At 36.4% G+C, this 21,080-nt stretch overlaps 1 protein-coding gene and 1 pseudogene across 1 annotated transcript; both read right to left on the bottom strand.

The window, feature by feature from the left end:
• Positions 1–696: 696 nt before the first annotated feature.
• On the bottom strand, positions 697–10,891 carry LOC131488775 (olfactory receptor 4A47-like; annotated as a pseudogene).
• A 9,103-nt stretch (positions 10,892–19,994) lies between these two features.
• LOC131488774 (olfactory receptor 4A47-like) lies at positions 19,995–20,924 on the bottom strand. Its single transcript, XM_058690608.1, has one exon. The coding sequence runs from the start codon at positions 20,922–20,924 to the stop codon at positions 19,995–19,997; it is 930 nt and encodes a 309-aa protein (XP_058546591.1).
• Between the last annotated feature and the right edge of the window lie 156 nt (positions 20,925–21,080).

The following is a 21,080-nucleotide window of genomic DNA, read 5'->3' as shown; positions in this document are numbered from 1 at the left end:
CATTCATCACCCACCCTCCCCTCCCTCCCACCCCCCATCAACCCTCAGTTTATTCTCAGTTTTTAAGAGCCTCTTATGCTTTGGCTCTCTCCCACTCTCAACTCTTTTTATTCCTTCCCCTCCCCTATGGGTTTCTGTTAAGTTTCTCAGGATCCACATAAGAGTGAAAACATATGGTATCTGTCTTTCTCTGTATGGCTTATTTCACTTAGCATAACACTCTCCAGTCCCATCCACGTTGCTACAAAGGGCCATATTTCATTCTTTCTCATTGCCACATAGTACTCCACTGTGTATATAAACCACCATTTCTTTATCCATTCATCAGTTGATGGACATTTAGGTTCTTTCCATAATTTGGCTATTGTTGAGAGTGCTGCTATAAACATTGGGGTACAAGTGCCCCTATGCATCAGTACTCCTGTATCCCTTGGGTAAATTCCTAGCAGTGCTACTGTTGGGTCATAGGGTAGGTCTATTTTTAATTTTTTGAGGAACCTCCACACTGTTTTCCAGAGTGGCTCCACCAATTTGCATTCCCACCAACAGTGCAAGAGGGTTCCCATTTCTCCAGCATCTATAGTCTCCTGATTTGTTCATTTTGGCCACTCTGACTGGCGTGAGGTGGTATCTGAGTGTGGTTTTGATTTGTATTTCCCTGATGAGGAGTGATGTTGAGCATCTTTTTATGTGCCTGTTGGCCCTCTGGATGTCTTCTTTAGAGAAGTATCTATTCATGTTTTCTGCCCATTTCTTCACTGGATTATTTGTTTTTTGGGTGTGGAGTTTGGTGAGCTCTTTATAGATTTTTGATACTAACCCTTCAGACAAACTAGACTTTAAATTAAAGGTTGTAATAAGAGTTGAAGAAGGGCATTATATAATAATTACAGGGTCTATCCATCAAGAATAACGAACAATTATAAATGTCTATGTGCTGAATACAGGAGCCCCCAAATATATAAAACAACTACTCACAAACATAAGCAACCTTATTGACAAGAATGTGGTATTGTAGGGGACTTTAACACCCCACTTACAGAAATGGATAGATCATCTAGACACAGCATCAATAAAGAAACCAGGGCCCTGAATGATACATTGGATCAGATGGACTTGACAGATATATTTAGAACTCTGCATCCCAAAGCAACAGACTATACTTTCTTCTTGAGTGCACATGGAACATTCCCCAAATAGATCACATACTGGGTCACAAAACAGCCCTTCATAAGTATACAAGAATTGAGATCATAATCATGCACACTTTCAGACCACAATGCTATGAAACTTGAAATCAACTACAGGAAAAAGTCTGGAAAACCTCCAAAAGCATGCAGGTTAAAGAACACCCTACTAAAGAATGAGTGGGTCAACCAGGCAATTAGAGAAGAAATTTAAAAATATATGGAAACAAACGAAAATGAAAATACAAAAATCCAAATGCTTTGGGATGCAGCGAAGGCAGTCCTGAGAGGAAAATACTCTGCAATCCAGGCCTATCTCAAGAAACAAGAAAAATATAAAATACAAAATCTAACAGCACACCAAAGGAAATAGAAGCAGAACAGCAAAGACACCCCAAACCCAGCAGAAGAAGAGAAATAATAAAGATCAGAGCAGAAATAAACAATATAGAATCTAAAAAAAACTGTAGGGCAGATCAATGAAACCAAGAGTTGGTTTTTTGAAAAAATAAACAAAATTGACAAACCTCTAGCCAGGCTTCTCAAAAAGAAAAGGGAGATGACCCAAATAGATAAAATCATGAATGAAAATGGAATTATTACAACCAATCCCTCAGAAATACAAGCAATTATCAGGGAATATTATGGAAAATTATATGCCAACAAACTGGACAACCTGGAAGAAATGGACAAATTCCTAACACCCACACACTTCCAAAACTCAAACAGGAAGAAATAGCAAACATGAACAGACCCATAACCAGCGAAGAAATTGAATCAGTTATCAAAAATCTCCCAACAAATAAGAGTCCAGGACCAGATGGCTTCCCTGGGGAATCTACCAGACATTTAAGGCAGAGATAATACTGATCGTTCTCTAGCTGTTCCAAAAAACAGAAAGGGAAGGAAAACTTCCACACTCATTCTATGAATCCAGAATTACTTTGATTCCCAAACCAGACAGAGACCCAGCAAAAAAAGAGAACTACAGGCCAATATCCCTGATAAATACAGATGCCAAAATTCTCAACAAGATACTAGAAAATCAACTTCAACAGCATATAAAAAGAATTATTCACCATGATCAAGTCGGATTCATTCCTGGGCTGCAGGGCTGGTTCAATATTCGCAAATCAACCAATGTGATACATCACATTAATAAAAGAAAAGAACAGAACCATATGATCCTGTCAATCGATGCAGAAAAATCATTTGACAAAATTCAGCATCCTTTCTTAATAAAAATGCTCGAGAAAGTCAGGATAGAAGGAACATACTTAAACACTATAAAAGTCATTTAAGAAAATCCCACAGTTAACATCATACTCAATGGGGAAAAACTGAGAGCTTCCCCCCTGAATTCAGGAACACGACAGAGATGTCCACTCTCACCGCTGTTGTTTCACATAGTGTTGGAAGTTCCAGCATCAGCAATCAGACAACAAAAGGAAATCAAAAGCATCAAAATTGGCAAAGATGAAATCAAGCTTTCACTTTTTGCAGATGACATGATATTATACATGGAAAACCTGATAGACTCCACCAAAAGTCTGCTAGAACTGATACATGAATTCAGCAAAGTTGCAGGATACAAAATCAATGTACAGAAATCAGTTGCATGCTTATACACTAATAATGAAGCAACAGAAAGACAAATAAAGAAACTGATCCCATTCACAATTGCACCAAGAATCATAAAGTATCTAGGAATAAACCTAACCAAAGATGTAAAAGATCTGTATACTGAAAACTATAGAAAGCTTATGAAAGAAATTGAAGAAGATACAAAGAAATGGAATAACATTCTATCCTCAAGGATTGGAAGAATAAATATTGTTAAAATGTCAATACCACCCAAAGCTATCTACACATTCAATGCAATCCGAATCAAAATTTCACCAGCATTCTTCTCAAAGCTAGAACAAGCAATCCTAAAATTTGTATGGAACCACAAAAGACCCCAAATAGCCAAGTAATATTGAAGAAGACCAAAGCAGGAGGCATCACAATCCCAGACTTTAGCCTCTACTACAAAGCTGTCATCAAGACAGCATGGTATTGGCACAAAAACAAACACATACACCAATGGAATAGAATACAGGCTCCAGAATTGGACCCACAAAAGTATGGCCAACTAATCTTTGATAAAGCATGAAAGAATATCCAATGGAAAAAAGGCAGTCTCTTTAACAAATGGTGCTGGGAGAACTGGACAGCAACATGCAGAAGGATGAAACTAGACCACTTTCTTACCCCATTCACAAAAGTAAACTCAAAATCGATGAAGGACCTGAATGTGAGACAGGAAACCATCAAAACCCTAGAGGAGAAAGCAGGAAAAGACCTCTCTGACCTCAGCCGCAGCAATTTCTTACTTGACACATCTCCAAAGGCAAGGGAATTAAAAGCAAAAATTAACTATTGGGACCTCATGAAGATAAAAATCTTCTGCACTGCAAAGGAAACAATCAAAAAACTAAAAGGCAACCGACGGAATGGGGAAAGATATTTGCAAATGACATATCGGATAAAGGGCTAGTATTCAAAATCTATAAAGAACTCACCAAACGCTACACCCGAAAAACAAATAATCCAGTGAAGAAATGAATGGACACTTCTCTAAAGAAGACATTCAATTGGCCAACAGGCACATGAAAAGATGCTCAACGTCGCTCCTCATCAGGGAAATACAAATCAAAACCACACTCAGATACTACCTCATGCCAGTCAGAGTGGCTAAAATGAACAAATCAGGAGACTATAGATGCTGGCGAGGATGTGGAGAAACGGGAACCCTCTTGCACTGTTGATGAGAATGCAAACTGGTGCAGCCACTCTGGAAAACAGTGTGGAGGTTCCTCAAAAAATTAAAAATAGATCTATCCTATGACCCAGCAATAGCACTGCTAGGAATTTACCCAAGGATACAGGAGTACTGATGCATAGGGGCACTTGTAGAATGCATTGGGCATTCTACCCCAATGTTCATAGCAGCACTATCAACAATAGCCAAATTATGGAAAGAGCCTAAATGTCCATCAACTGATGAATGGATAAAGAAATTGTGGTTTATATACACAATGGAATACTACGTGGCAATGAGAAAGAATGAAACATGGCCTTTTGTAGCAACGTGGATGGAACTGGAGCGTGTTATGCTAAGTGAAATAAGTCATACAGAGAGAGACAGATACCATATGTTTTCACTCTTATGTGGATCCTGAGAAACTTAACAGAAGACCATGGGGGGAGGGAAAAGGAGGGGAAAAGTTAGAGAGGGAGGGAGGCAAACCATAAGAGACTCTTAAAAACTGAGAATAAACTGAGGGTTGATGTGGGGTGGGAAGGAGGGGAAAGTGGTTGATGGGCATTGAGGAGGGCACCTGTTGGGATGAGCATTGGGTGTTGTATGGAAACCAACTTGGTAATAAGTTTATTTTTAAAAAATGAAAATGAGTGGTGCCTGGGTGGCGCAGTCGGTTAACCGTCTGACTTCAGCCAGGTCACGATCTCGCGGTCCGTGAGTTCGAGCCCCGCGTCAGGCTCTGGGCTGATGGCTCGGACCTGTTTCCGATTCTGTGTCTCCCTCTCTCTCTGCCCCTCCCCCATTCATGCTCTGTCTCTCTCTGTCCCAAAAATAAATAAAAAACGTTGAAAAAAATTTTTAAAAAAATGAAAATGAAAAGACAAGAACAGACTGCAAGAAAACATTTGCAAATTATATATCTGAACAAGGGCTTGTTTTCAAAACCCATAAAGAACTCTCAAATTTCAAGAATAATAAACAACTCAGCATATAATAGTCCAAAGAACTGAGCAGACATTTCACCAAAGAAGATACATAAGTGGCAAAACAGCACATGAAAACTGTCCAAAATCATTAACTATTCAGGAAATACAAAGCAAAACCACAACAAGGCATCACTACTGACCTAGTCAAAGGACAGAATTAAAAACTTGACAATACCAAGTTCTGACAAAGGTAGAGAAAACCTAGAAATGTTATTCTCTGCTGGTAATATGCTACCCTTTGGAAAACAGTGTAAAAGTGTTTTATGAAATTATACACTCACCATAAGACCCATCTTGCCTGCTCTTAGGAACGTATCCAATTGTAATGGGAACTTACATTCATGCAAAAACCCATACATGAATATTTATAGTAGTTTCACTCATAATTTCAAATATCTGAAAATAACCCAATACCTCTCAACCGAAAAAGGGATAAACAGACTCTCATATATCCATAAGATGGAATAGTGCTCAGCAATAAAAATCAATGAACTACTCATAAACACAGTGATATCCATAACTCTTAAATGCATAATAGTAAGAGAAAGAAGCCAGATTGAAAAGACTACATACTGGACATGATCTTATATATAAATAACCCTAAATGTTCCACCAAAAACTGTTAGAACTAATAAACAAATTCAATGAAGTAGCAAAATCCAAAATCAATATACAAAATCCAGCTGTAGGGGCACCTGCGTGGCTCAGTCAGTTAAGCATCTGACTTTGGCTCAGGTCATGATCTCATGGTTCATGGGTTCGAGCCCCGCATCAGGCTTTGTGCTGACAGCTCAGAGCCTGGAGTCTGCTTCGGATTTTGTGTCTCCATCTGTCCCTCTCCTGCTCACGCTCTGTCTCTCTCTGTCTCTCAAAAATAAATAAATCTAAAAAAAATTTTTAATAAAAAAATGTTTAAAAATCCAGTTGCATTACACATACTAGCAATTAACCATCCAAAAACCAAATTAAGAAAATCTCATTTATAATGCCATCAAAAAGAATAAAATACTTAGGAATAAATTTAACCAAGGAAATGAATAATTTGTACCCTTAAAATGATATGACATTGATGAAGAAATTAAAGATACAAATAAAAGGAAAGATATCCTGTGTTCATGGATTGAAAGAATAAATATTATTTAAATGTCCATACTATCCAAGTTAATCTGCAGATTCAATACAATCCCTATCAAAACTCCAATGGCAATTTTCACAGAAACTGAAAAAAAAATCATAAAATTCAGAAAGAATTCCAAAGACCCCATGTAGCCAAAACAATCTTAAGAAAGAAAAAAGCTAGAGACATCACAAAATATATTACAAAATTACGGTAATCAAGAGTATAGTTCTGGCATTAAAACAGGTATGCAGACCCATGGAATATAAAATAAAGCTCAGAAATAATTACATGTATATACAGTCAATTGATCTTTGAAAACGGGGCCGGGAACATACTGTGGAGAAAGGAAAGTTACTTTGTTATGCTTGGAAAACTGGATATCAATATGCAAAAGAATGAAATTAGACCTGAGCTATTGTTTGAACATTTGTATTCCCCAAAACTCATATTTTCAAATCCTAATGTCCAATGTAATGGTATTAGGAGGTGTGCCTTTGGGAGGTGATTAGATCATGAGGGCAGAGCTCTCATGAATGAAATTAATACCCTTATAAAAGAAGCTTGTTGGTGAGGCTGTAGAAAAGGTGAAACCTTTATAAACTGTTGGTGGGAATGTAAATTGGTGCAACCACTGTGAAAAACAGTATGGAAATTCCTAAAATAATTAAAAGTAGAACTATTCCTATGATGTAGCAATCCTACCTCTAGGTATATATATATCCAAAGGAAATGATATCAGTATCTTGAGATATCTGCACCCCCATGCTCACTGAAGAGTTATTCACAATAGCCAAGATACAAAAACAACCCAAGTGTCTGTTAATGATGAAGGGACAAAGAAATGAGGCATATATAAACAGTGGAATATTATTCAGTCATAAAAAGAGAAATTCTGCCTTTTGAGACATGGATGAACCTGGAGGACGTTAAGTGAAATAAGCCAGATACATAAAGGCAAATACTATATGACCTCATTTATATGTGGAAGCAAAAAAAAAGTCAAATTTATAGAGGCAGAGGGGAAATTGTTGATTGCCAGGCACAAGGAGTCGGCAAAATGATGTTCAAAACCTATAAACTTTCAGTTATAAGATGAATAAATTCTGAGGATCTAATATACAGCATGGTGTCTCTGGTTAATAATACTCTTATTATTTACTTGAAATTTGCTAAGAGTACATTTTAACTGGTCTTACCATTTAAAAAAAAAGAAAAAATATGTGAGGTAATAGATGCGTTCATGAGTTTGATTGTGGTAACCACTCCACAATGTGTACATATATCAAATCATCACATATTGCATCTTAAATCTATACAATTTCAATTAGTCAATTATACCTCAATAAAGGTAGAAGAAAAAAGGACTCTATCTGGATGATTCAATTCATATGACATTCTGGGAAAGATAGAACAACAGGGATAGAAATAGATCAGAATTGGCCAGGATCTAGAGGCCAGAGTAGAAGGGGCCTACAAAGATACATGGAGAAATGTTTTTGGTGATGAAACATTCACATACTGATGGTGATGGTGTTTACCATACCATACATAACTGTATGTATTTGTCAAAACTTGGGGGAACTTAGACTAAAAAGGATGAAATATGTACTATGAAGATTATATCTTATTTAAAAGTGGGGAAAAAACATTTTCTACACTGAAACAACAGACACTTGGAAAACATAATATAAGATTCTATTTGCAAAAGAGCATAAAAGAACTTTACTCAAAAAGACTACATTTACAAAGAAACACACTAGGTCTATATGAATATCAAAGAAGGTTTGTTAAATGAAAAGACCTACCCAGTTTTTGGATGAGAATTCTCAATTCTCTAAAGATATTAGCTCTTTCTAAATCAAATCGCATTGAAAATATTAATTAAACTTAGTTTTTACTAGAGTAACCTATTAAATTTTTATGTTAAAACATAAATATGAAAGAATAGACACAGTTCTGATAAGAAGTAGTATGGAGTACTAGGCTTGTCAGATATCAAGGTGTCTTATAAATAAAGTGCAATTACATTGTATCTTAAATGGCACATGAATAAAAAAAATGGAAAATAACAGAGTCTTAATTGGATCTAAGCATATGCCGTATTTTAGAATACAAACTTAGGGTATCAAAGCAATGGGGGAAAAGAAGGATACATCTGTACAAATACCTAGAAAAATAAATAAAATTCAATCTCTAGTAACTCCTTACATCAAAATGTAGATGGATCAAAAAATTCAATGTAAAATATATGACCACAAAACAATGAAAAAGTTAAATGTTGGAAAGCATGTGGAAGAATATTTTGTTAACACTGAAATAGTGAAAGATGTTCTGAGCAAGATACAAAAGCCAAAGAAATTATTAAGAGATTTGATTATATAAATGTAATAATATTTCTACATGACCAAAAATATTCTGCATGCTATAATAATATCCAAACTGAATCATATCCAAATTGAATATACACATACAATGGTGAAAGGGATAGCTTCATCACTGTATGACTAAATCACACAAATCCACGTGGAAAAGATCAGCAATCAAATAAAGCAGGTAAAAGTCATTAATATATAATTCACAAAAGAATAATATAATAATTTTAAACATATGAATAGATGCTCAAGTTCAATTATAGTTACTGAATTTCAATTAAAGTAATGAAACACAAGTCCTTTAATCAGATTCTAAAATACCATAAATGGTTGTCAAGCACTGGTTGATGAGAATGTGCACAAAAAGGTGTTTTCTAGACCAAGGGAAGTAGTGTAATTTGGTCCAAGCTCATGGATGATATTTGGGCAATAACTCCATTATCAACGATTTCAAATACACATACCAAATGATGGAACAATTCCACTTCTAAAACTCATACTTGAAAACTTTCACAAAGACAGAGTTATTGACCATAGAAAAAGGCTCAGGAACATGAAAAGGACTGGAAACACTAATTTTACTGTATCTTTATAGAGAAGTTTTAGGCAGTATGAGGAACCTGAGAATGAATTACATCTATAGACTGATATGGAAAGATCTTCAGAGGCTGAGTAGTAAGTGCACAAGTTATACACAGAGACATAAACACAAACACATATATGGAAATATGATTTTATTAGTAAAGATTATTAATTGAGAAGTCTTAGAAACAATGATACTCTTAGTATACTGATTACATATAGAAGAACAGGGAGAATACAGTGAGAGATGGGGAGGATGTTTATTCCATACTATGTCCCCTTAGTATGGATTCTATTTTTAATGTTTATTATTATCTACTATACTTTCAAATATATCTTAAAATGTTGGGGCACCTGGATGGTTTAGTTGTTTAAGTGTCCTACCCATGACTTCAGCTCAGGTCATGATCTTGTGATTCATGAGATAGAGTTCTGTGTAGGGCTTTGCACTGACAGCAAGGAGGCTGTAGGGGGTTCTCTCTCTGTCCCCCACCTCCACTCTTCTCTCTCTCTCTCTCTCTCTCTCTCTCTCTCTCTCTCTCTCTCTCTCTCTCATAAAATGAATAAATAAACTTTTTTAAAGTAACTATTACATTAAAATCTCGTATGTAATGGAAAGAAATTAAATAGAGAAGAAAGTCTATATAGCAACAAATATTTTAACAATGAAAAGAATATAAATAAAAGACAAGAAACTGAATAGAAATAAAATTAAGAATGAAAATAAGAGTAATAAAAGTAAATGGAGCAACTAATTATGAATTAGCGTAACTCTGTATTTCACTTATGTTTTCATTGCAGATTATTTATTGACTCCAACTGTAAATGCATTTACAGTAAAAAGGACTTCAACACTTGAGAAGACTGGCCCTAATGCTAAGTTACTCCCTTCTTGAGGGATGATACACTCACTCACTACTTCATGTGCACATTCTCCTCCACAGCTGCGTTATAGCATTTGTCATCTCAGAATTTCTCAGAGTATAGATCACGGGGTTCAGCATAGGGGTTATGACTGTATAAAACACACTCACTGATTTGTCAATGGGGAAGGTCTTAGCAGGTCTCACATACATGAAAATACATGGCACAAAGAAGAAGACCACCACAGTGATGTGGGAACCACAGGTCTGGAGGGCTTTCTGCCTCCCTTCCGGACTAAGGTTCTTTAGAGAGTGCAAGATGACACCATAAGAGATGAGCAAGAGCACAAACACAATTGTGCACATCATCCCTCCGTTGGCCACCACTAACAGGCCAATGACATATGTGTCAGTACAGGCAAGTCTCAGTAAGGGGTACATTTCACAGATGAAATGATCAATGACATTGGGACCACAGATTGGGAGACTATAAATCGTGCTAACTTGAATGGCTGAATGCAGAAAACCTCCAACCCAGGACCCTACCAGCAGCACAACACACACCTCTTGCCTCATGACAACCACATAACACAAGGGCTTACAGATGGCCACATAGCGGTCATAAGCCATCACCAGCAGAAGAATGACCTCTGATCCACCGAAAAGGTGCTCTGTAAATAGCTGGGTCATACAAGATTGGAAGGATATGGAGTTTTTCCCAAACAACAAGTCTGAAATCAATCTGGGGGAAATAGTAGAGAAATAAATGACATCCATAAAAGATAAGTTAGCAAGAAACAACTACAGAGTTGAGCCCAGGGTCTTACTGACAGCTAGAGTCACCACAATGAGCAGGTTGCCCACCACGGTCAAAATATAGAAGAGCAAGAATATAATAAAGAGGACCTTGTGTCCCTTTCCATCCTGTGTGAGGCCTAAGAGGACAAAGTGGGTTACGTTGTTTCTGGATGCCATCCAGTCTGCATAGGAGCTGACTTCTCACATTAGAAGCAGGTGATCTACAAAACAAGGCGGGGGGGGGCACTTAAATGCATTATAAGATTAATTTTTTATTGATTAATTCAATTAAAGAATGTAGAAGGACTACCTGTTTGTGTGGAGTGTTTCATAGATGCTGCGGTTTCCAAGTTGACTAAGCCATGCTTTCATATACTCAGCGATAAATACATAATAATCACATCAATGTAATAAAAATATTATGAAAAGGGTTACACAATGCAAAGATCATGGGTAAGAATATATCAACCAAAGAGTAAATGCAATCAGAGAAGACTTCCCGGAGAAAACAAGGCTTTAGCTGACTTTTAAAGGGAAAATGGAAGGACAAGAAAAGAGAACAAGGGAATTCACAACAAGATGCACAGTTTATAAAGTCACAAAAGTAAAATACTTGAGACCGATTTAAGGTAACTGACATATTCAAATTGAATGGATCAAATTAGGAATGGAAGGTCACTTCCCTGGTTGGATATGCCCCATTTTCCTGACCAATAAATGTGGAAGCATTCCACTATTGTGTCTCTCCCTTAACTTCATATATGCAACATCTCCAACTTTGGACATCTCCAATTGGGTATCAGTTCAGGACTTATAAAACCAATTTTTTACTTTTCAGCAACAAACATAGGTGGTCCCCACCTCATTAAATGGAACCATCTTCCATGTCATTGCTCAGACAAAAAACATCACAGTGCCCTTCTTGTTTTCTAGCTCTTATATCACATATTGATCTCTTCAACAAATCTTTAACCTCCTTTAAAATATATCACAAATTTGGGGCACCGGCAGCAGGGGGCTCAGTCAGTTAAGCATACAACTTCAGCTCAGGTCATGATCTCATGGTTTGTGAGTTCAAGCCTCACGTAGGGCTCTGTGCTGACAGCTTGGAGCCTGGAGCCTGCTTCAGATTATGTGTCTCCCACTCTTTCTCTGCTTTCCCCAATGCTCTCTCTCTCTCTCTCTCTCAATAATAAACATTTAAAAATATATGTATATATCACAAATTTAATCATTTCCCTCCCCTCCCCACTTCTTATGTCCCACCACACTAGCCTTGTCCCTCCCCTTTCATTCTGGCTTCCATCAATTGGTTCTCTTGATGCAACTTAAAAATGATCCTTTTTAAATATGATTCTGGTCTATTACTCCACTGCTCACAATGCCTACAGTGGATTCCAATCACACACTCACAACTTAATGAATCACAGTTCATCTTACAGTTACAGGAATTATAATCCCCATTTCATAGTTAAACAAACTGAGGCTCATCAGATCATCTAATTTATTTTCCCAAGGTCACCCATTTTTAAGTGATAAAATTAGAATTAGAATGAAAGTTTTCTTTATCTCAAAGTGATCTCACTTTTACATAATAAAGATAGTCAACACAATTACAAAAGCTGGTTTCCACTATTTACTGTTAGTCTTATCTTGTGAAGGCAAATCCACAATCTGAAGGAACACTTTTTACTCATTTCCAACCACCTGGATTTCCTCTGTCATCCAGTTTGACAAGAGAGGACAAAAAGTTGCATTATTATGTGAGGATATATTTTATTTCAATCAACTGTCTATCCATTTTCTCTGTAGAGTCTCCTTCTTATTCAGAAGGTTGTTTTTATTTGCACTGTAGATTACATCCTAGGAATTTCATGGTCTACACAGAAAAACAAAAATTGATCACATTAGGATAATTTATCAAAAAGACAAGGAATTCCTATCCTTACATAAGGAGAGAGCCACCAGCCATTTCCCAAGGAGACCTTCTCAGGTAATTTCTTTCCCACTAATTTCTAAATAGAAAATACCATTCAGTTAGTGAGTCCTTATCATTCTATAGTATTGGTTTGGGCAGAATAGTTGACTTGAAATTTGAGAGACACCCTTGTACTTTTTATTAAGCAATATTTTAAGCCTAAGAAGGACCTCCTGAAAATTTTATCAGTTCTAGCATCTTCTTCCCCATACAGGCAAAGATAACTGGACATTTCATCCCTTCTGACCACATTCCTCATTAAGTTATAGGATTGGAAAGTGTCCAAGACTGATTCTTGCTTAATTACATAATTCACTCAGATTTTCACAAAAGTTTGAAAGCACATCTAAACGTAAGATACTACTAGACTAAATCACATAATGAAGGCCTATAAGATATAACATGGAGCAAAAACAAAACAAAACAAAAAAAGCTTTAAAACCATTAGGAGACCTTTGCCAGTCAAGAATAAAATTTCAGCCATTATTTTGTTCCAGTAAAGATTAATTTATCATATATTTCCCCACTTGTCATATAATGTTTTTCCTTCATTTTATTTAATACTCAATTAAATCTGCCTAGAAGTGTTGTTACATATTTTAAATATTTATTCACAAATTTTAATGTAATCACTATTCAAGTTTTTTTGTTTAAGTATTTTTCTTATATGGAGCAACTCTTTAATGATAGGAAATGTACTAAGAGTGAGGATCCAGCAATTAACGATGGGAAAAATCATGTATAAGGTCCTTCCTGAATGAAGCCTATATTCTCATAATAAAGCCAGACAGTAAATAAGGGGACAATGTAGTAAGCTAATTACACTCTTCATCAGTGCTAATAAGAGAGCAAACAGGGTACTCAGAGAGAATTCTACTATGGAGAAGGTGACCAGGGAAGGCCTTTCTTCAAAGTTGATGCTTAAGCTGAGATCCACAGGATAGAAAGTGGCTACCATCAGAAAAACTGTTATAGTAAAATTTAGTAAAAATTGAGTAAGCAAAATAACCTCATGTCACTAAAAATGTCACAGGGATTTTTTATCCCAGTGCCATGTTGAAAAGGAGGGGTGATCATGGGCACTTTCATCTTGTTCCTGACTGGGAAAGCTTTCAACCTTTCCCTGTTGAGTGTGATGGTACCTGTGGATCAGTCATACGTGGCCTTTCTTATGTTGAGGTACATTCCTTCTACACCCAATTTGTTGGGAGTTTTCTGGTTTTGGTTGTTCCGTTCTGTTTTGTTTTGTTTTCACAGAAAGACGCTGAATTTCTGTGCTACCAATGACAACCCAGAGAGAGAATTAAGACAATACTTCCATTTACAATAGCTTCAAAGAGAGCAAAGTACTTGAGGATAAACTTAAACAAGGAAGCAAAAGTCTTGTACAATGAAAAACTACAAAATGTTGCTGAAAAATATTCTAGAAGACACAAATAAATGGCATGAACTGATGTGGCTCATGTTATTAATGAACTCATGAGTTATTAATGAACTCATGTGGCTCATGAACTGATGTGGCTCATGTTATTAATACTACCTAAAGTAATCTACATATTGAATGCAATCCCTATCAAAATCCAAAAAAAAAAAAAAGTTTTTTGTTGAAATAAATAAATCCATCCTAAGATTCTGGTGGAAACTCCATGCAGCCAAGATAACCTTGGGAAACAAACAAACAGTTGGGGACTTCCTGGTTCTAAAACTTATTACAAAGCTACAGTAATCGAAACAGTATGATGTTGGCATAAAGATGGACATAACAATGGAATAAAATACAGAGCCTATAAATAAACTTTTGCATATGTCTTCAAATGATTGTCAACAGGTGACAAGAACAGTCATGGGGAGAGGACAGGTGGTTTAAAAAAATGGTGCTGTGAAACTGGATATCCACACAAAAAAAAAATGAAACTGAACGCTTAATGCACAGCATATACAAAAATTAACTTAAAATGGAACAAAGACCTCAACTACTAGACAGAACTATGAGAGTCTTGGAAGAAAACATGAAAGAAAAATTCATAACTTTAGGTTTGGCAATAATTTCACGGGTAGGACACCAAAACCCCAGGCAAGAAAAGAAAAAATGCATAAATTACTTTATCAAATTTAAGAACTTTTATACACCAAAAGACACTATCAACAGACCGAAAAGGTATCCCACAAAGGAGAGAAAATATTTGCAAATGATATATTTGATAAGGTATTAATATCAACATTATATAAAGAACTACTGCATATCAAAAAATAAAAGAACCTGATGAAATACGAGCAAAGGGGGGCATCTGGGTGCCTCAGTAGGCTAAGCGTCCAACTCTTGATTAAGGCTCAGGTCATGATATCACAGTTTGTGAGTTCGAGTCTCACATGAGTGGCTGCAAAGACAAAGCCTCTCACACATGCCACCTGAAAGAGGAAGCCATATCCCTGTCACTCATGATGATGTCATAGTACAGGGGTTTGCAGATGGCCACATGGATGCTCAGCAAAGACTTAAGTCGTGTATTTCCTGGCAGAGATGGTTTTCTTACAGCAAAGGTGCCAGTGCCTGAGAGCGCAGAGCATGCTTGGGATTCTCTCTCTCCTCCTCTCTCTGCCCCTCCCCCACTTGCTCTCTCTCCATCTCAAAGTAAATAAATAAACATTAAAAAAAAATTTTTTTAATGAGAAAAGGACTTCCGTAGACATTTCTCCAGAAGAGACGCATGAATGCCCTATAAGCACATGAAAAGATGTGCTTACATTACATTAATCATTTTCCTTAGGAAAGGCGCTTCAAAACCATCGTGCAATACCATTTCACATCCAACGGGAGAGCTATTACCACAAAATGTAATGATAACAACATATGTAAGAAAGTGGAGAAATGGGAACAACCGTGCATTCTGGTGGGAATGTAAAATGATGTAGCTGCTATGGAAAATGTTATGGTAGTTCCTAAAAAATTAAGCAAAAAATTATTATATGATCCACAATTGGGGTATATACACAAAATCATGGAAACCACAGTCTCAGACAGATATTCCTATATCTACATTCATGGCACTATAATTCATAATAGACACAAAGTAGAAGCAGCCAAGGTGTCTACTGACAGATAAATGTATGAACAGTGTGAGGTTTATGTACACAACGGGTTATTATTCACCCTTAAAAATGAAGGAAATTCTGACACATGCTAACACATACATTCACTTATTGAGTGAAATAAGACAGTCACAAAAAGACAATTTAACGTATGATTCCACTTACATATGGTGCTTAAAGTAGCCAAATTCATAGACAGAAAGTAAGTAGAATGGTATCTTCTAAGGCCCAGAGAAAGGGAAACAGAGAATTAATGTTTAATGAGTGTGGAATTTCAACCCGGGAAGATGAAAAAGCTTTGGACACAGATGGTGCTTGTGTTTGCATAACCAAGATGAATTAACTTAACTAACTATCATGACAATGTGAATTAACTCAATGCCCCTGAACTATGCACTTACAAATGGCTACAACTGCAAGTTTGTTATTTGTATTTTACTACAAGTTAAAAACTAAGTGTAAAAACTAAGTTGACTTCATTAAAAGGTGCATGATGTCAACACAAAGCACAGCACGATAGCAAGAGTACATGCAGAACTCTTTGGCTTTACGTACACCTCTTTAGAAAGTAGTATGTCATTCAACAACAAAGCTAGTAAACGAAAATCTCCAGAGCTGTGTCCTGATAATCTGCATTTACAAGAACTCTAATTCGGACAGTACGTTAAACTTTGACAATCAATTAGACATACATAAGTCTAAATACGCTATTTTTACAATGATAAATAATTTCCTGCCTGGACCTTTCCTCACAGTGCCTATATGTGAAAATAAACATACTTGGGACAAATAGTGTTCATGTGCCTCTGCACCACAGAAAGTATCTTCTTATCTCTTTTCCATTAAAGAGACCAACATTTAATAAAGTTATGGATATCTCTGTTACCTTTTTTCCTCCAGAACTTCCTCACGGCATTTTTCACCTCCAACTTTCTGAGTGCACAGGTTTAAGAAGTTTAACAAGGGAGTTACTGTGGTATACAACCCAGCCACAACTTGATCAGTGGAAAAGGTGGTGACTGGGTGCAAATATATAAATATACGGACACAATATTAAGACCACCACAGTGACGTGAGGGACATGGCTTTGTGTCTCCTCTTGAAGCTATAGGTCTTCAGGGAGCAAGAGTAGTAGAAGATGACCACCTATGAGACCATCAAGAAGAAAATGTTAACAGGTCAATGAACCCACTGTCGACAGCAACAAAGAGACCAAGGGTACGATTGGGTCCATGCAGACAACTTTCAAAAACGGGTTTACATCACACACAAATGGTCTATGACATTGGGGCCACACACACACAGCCACACTGTGAAGAGAACCTGAATGGCTGCTGGGACAAAGTCTGTAGCACATGCCACCTGAAAGAGGAAGCCATATCCCTGTCACTCGTGATGATGTCATGGTGCTGGGGTTTGCAGATGGCCATATGGATGCTCAGCAAAGACATAAGGCATTTACTTCCTCAAAGAGATGGTTTTCTTACAGAAAAGCGCCAGGCAGCATTTCGGGGGGGTCATGGAGGATGAACAGCAGACTTCTAGAAGGGATAAGTCATACAGGTGGAAAATGGAAGCAGTACCCAATGTTAAATGTCAAGACCCGGTGGGGGATAACAGTTCTCAGCACTCGGAAGAGGTAAATTTCCTTAATCTTCTCTAACTGAATCTTCTTGAAAATCATAACTGACTTTTGTTTTAAAACTATGCTATTTTAAACCTGTTTAACTTCATTGTAAACTTATTGTAACATTAAACTTGTATTATCTTATTTAAATGTAAACTTACTATTTCATTTTAAACTTGATTTGGAAATGTAAATATGCAAAACTAGACATAATTCTGAAAAAGCATATTAAGGAGGGACTGCTGGTCTCATCACATATCAAAATGTGTCATTGTATCAAAGCAACTATATTTCATATCAACTGGGACATGAATAAAGAGATCAATGAGACAGAATTGATTCTTGAATTGGATATAAACATATATGGGGTTTAGGAATATAATATCAGGATTTCAAGTCAATGGCAAAAAGAAAAATATGCAACTATAAAAAAAATCTTAAATTTTAGAAAATCCACTAAAATTCTATCTCTTTTCAACTCATAGATCAAAATAAATTCCAAATGCAGCAAAAGTTCTAATGCATGATACATAACCTCAAAAATACTTTAAAAATTAAGTGCTCAAATATAGTTGAAGAATATTTTGGCATGAACAAAGAGTCTTTAAAAAAAATCCTTATTGGATTTAAAAGAAAACATTGGGCACCTGAGTGGCTCAGTCAGTTAAGCATCCGACTTTGGCCCAGGTTATGATCTCACAGCTAGTGAATTTGAGCCCCACACTGTGCTCTGTGCTGACAGCTCAGAGCCTGGAGCCTGCTTCGGATTCTGTGCCTCCCTCTCTCTCTGCCCCTCCCCTGCTCAAGCTCTGTCTCTGTCTCTCTGTCTCACAAATAAGTAAACATTAAAAAAATGTTTTAAAGAAAACATCATTACACACCAAAAGCATTCTACAGAGTATACAAAAGTTAAAAACACACCAGTAGTCAGAAAGATAATACTTACATTCACAATAGTAAAAGGGATCCTTTCTTAGAATGTAATCAGTAAGAATCAGTATGGAAATGAGCAACAATTGAATGAAATAGGTAAAGGTATTAACAGATGATTCCCAGAAAAAGAAATACAAACCATATTCAACATCTGGAAAGATAAACTAAACAATAAGAAAGATTACAGTTTAGTCAGATTGTTCTATGCCACAAATATTCGTCAGCTACAGGTGGTTGAGAATGTGGCCTGAAGTACCCTCACAGACGGTGAGCATCAGTGTAGCTACTGGGACAATCTCTGGGACGGCACTTTGGCGATACCTATGAATATCGACACTTAACTATGTGATCATTGTTTCAAATACATATCTCAACAATTCCACTCTTAGGAACTCATACTTGCACTTATTCACAAGCATACAATTATAGCAAACTTCTTTGTCAAAAAAAAAAAGGTTAGTAAAAACATGAACAGGAATGGATATATTTATTTTAGTATATGTTAATAAGTAATGTGCAGTACAAGAAAAACTAAGAGATCTCTATGGACTAGTATGCAATATCTTCAAGATGTTGCAAATGATTTCACTTATACGTGGAATTTAAAAACAAAAACAAAAACCAGGAACAAACTCACGCATACAGAGAACAAACTGGCAGTTGCCAGAGTTGAGGGGGATGGAGGGATAGGCAAAATGGGTGAAGGAGATAAAGGGTACAGAGTTTCACTTATAAAATAAATACAACACAAGAATAAAAAGTATCGCATAGGGAACACATCCAATATGTTGTAGCAACTTTTTATCTTAACCCATGGAAGCTACCATGATCATAATGAGCATTTCTTAATGTACATGATAGTTCAGTCACTATGTTGTGTATCCGAAACTAGGATAATATTGTAGGACAATTTTTCAACTGAAAAATCAAAAATAAACAAAACTATCCTAAACTTAAAAGTTTATTTTTTAAAAAGTCGATAATAAAAACAAATATTTAAATACACAGAGAAAAATTTGCATACATAAATACAAATGATGTTAATACCTCAAGAGGCTTAAGAAACAGATTAAGTGACTTCCTCTGGGGAAAGAGGAATAGAGACTGTGTTGAGAGGTGAGTAGGTAATTTATTCCCATTATGTAAAGTGTTCTCTTTTACTATTCATTATTATCCATTACACATCAATTTTTCTTGTAAAAGTAAAAGTGTTACACAAAATATTTTGCAGATAAGGCAACAGAAATTTACTGAACAAGACAGTCTATGCATCATTAACATTATAATTAGTATAATAAAAAGAATTACCTGAAATAACAAGAATATAAGTAAAATATTACTAAGTATCAAAAAAATTAAAAAACATAAATTGATTGAAAATTAACCAGGAAAATTTGCTAAATAATTACCTATTGTTGAAACCTTGCTATGAAGGTTTTGCACCTTTCTAAATGAAGCAATCTCCAAGGGATAATGGACTATAGATTCTACCAGGGAGGGAAATTGTTATTAAAGCACAATTATCCAGTTCACCCTTTAAAAATAATTAAGTTCTTTGAACAAGGGAACTCAGAATCATTTTAAAAAGACATCTGCATTCTTATAAAATGGCATCCAATGTCACATAATTCTCTTCATGGTGGATAATGCACTTATACACCAACAGATACGACATTTCTCATCCAGAGCTTCTTCATCGCATTTGTCATCTCAGAATTTCTCAGAGTATAGATCAGGGGGTTCAGCATAGGGGTTATAACTGTAAAAAACACACTCACTGATTTGTCAATGGGGAAGGTCTTAGCAGGTCTCACGTACATGAAAATACATGGCACAAAGAAGAAGACCACCACAGTGATGTGGGAACCACAGGTCTGGAGGGCTTTCCGCCTCCCTTCCGGACTAAGGTTCTTTAGAGAGTGCAAGATGACACCATAAGAGATGAGCAAGAGCACAAACACAATTGTGCACATCATCCCTCCGTTGGCCACCACTAACAGGCCAATGACATATGTGTCAGTACAGGCAAGTCTCAGTAAGGGGTACATTTCACAGATGAAATGATCAATGACATTGGGACCACAGAATGGGAGACTATAAATCGTGCTAACTTGAATGGCTGAATGCAGAAAACCTCCAACCCAGGACCCCACCAGCAGCACAACACACACCTCTTGCCTCATGACAACCAAATAACGCAAAGGCTTACAGATGGCCACATAGCGGTCATAAGCCATCACCAGCAGAAGAATGACCTCTGATCCACCGAAAAGGTGCTCTGTAAATAGCTGGGTCATACAAGATTGGAAGGATATGGTATTTTCCCCAAAGAACAAGTCCGAAATCAATCTGGGGGAAATGCAAGACGAATAAGTGACATCCATAAAAGATAAGTTAGCAAGAAACAAGTACATAGGGGAGCCCAGCGTCTTACTGACAGCTATAGTCACCACAATGAGCAGGTTGCCCACCACCGTCAAAATATAGAAGAGCAAGAATATAACAAACAGAAACTTCTGTTCCTTTCCATCCTGTGTGAGGCCCAGGAGGACAAAGAAAGTTACATTGTTCTTTGATTCCATCCAGTCTGTATAGGACCTGATTCACATATTAGATGTAGGTTTCCTAGAAAACAAGGAGGGAAACTTAAATGCATAATAAGATTAATCTTTTATTGATTCATCAATTAAAAAAAAGTAGAAGACGACCTGTTTGTGTGGAGTATTTCACTGGTGCTG

Source organism: Neofelis nebulosa, chromosome 10 (assembly GCF_028018385.1).
Source record: "Neofelis nebulosa isolate mNeoNeb1 chromosome 10, mNeoNeb1.pri, whole genome shotgun sequence".
Lineage (NCBI taxonomy): Eukaryota > Metazoa > Chordata > Mammalia > Carnivora > Felidae > Neofelis > Neofelis nebulosa.
This window is presented reverse-complemented; position numbering and strand designations above follow the sequence as displayed.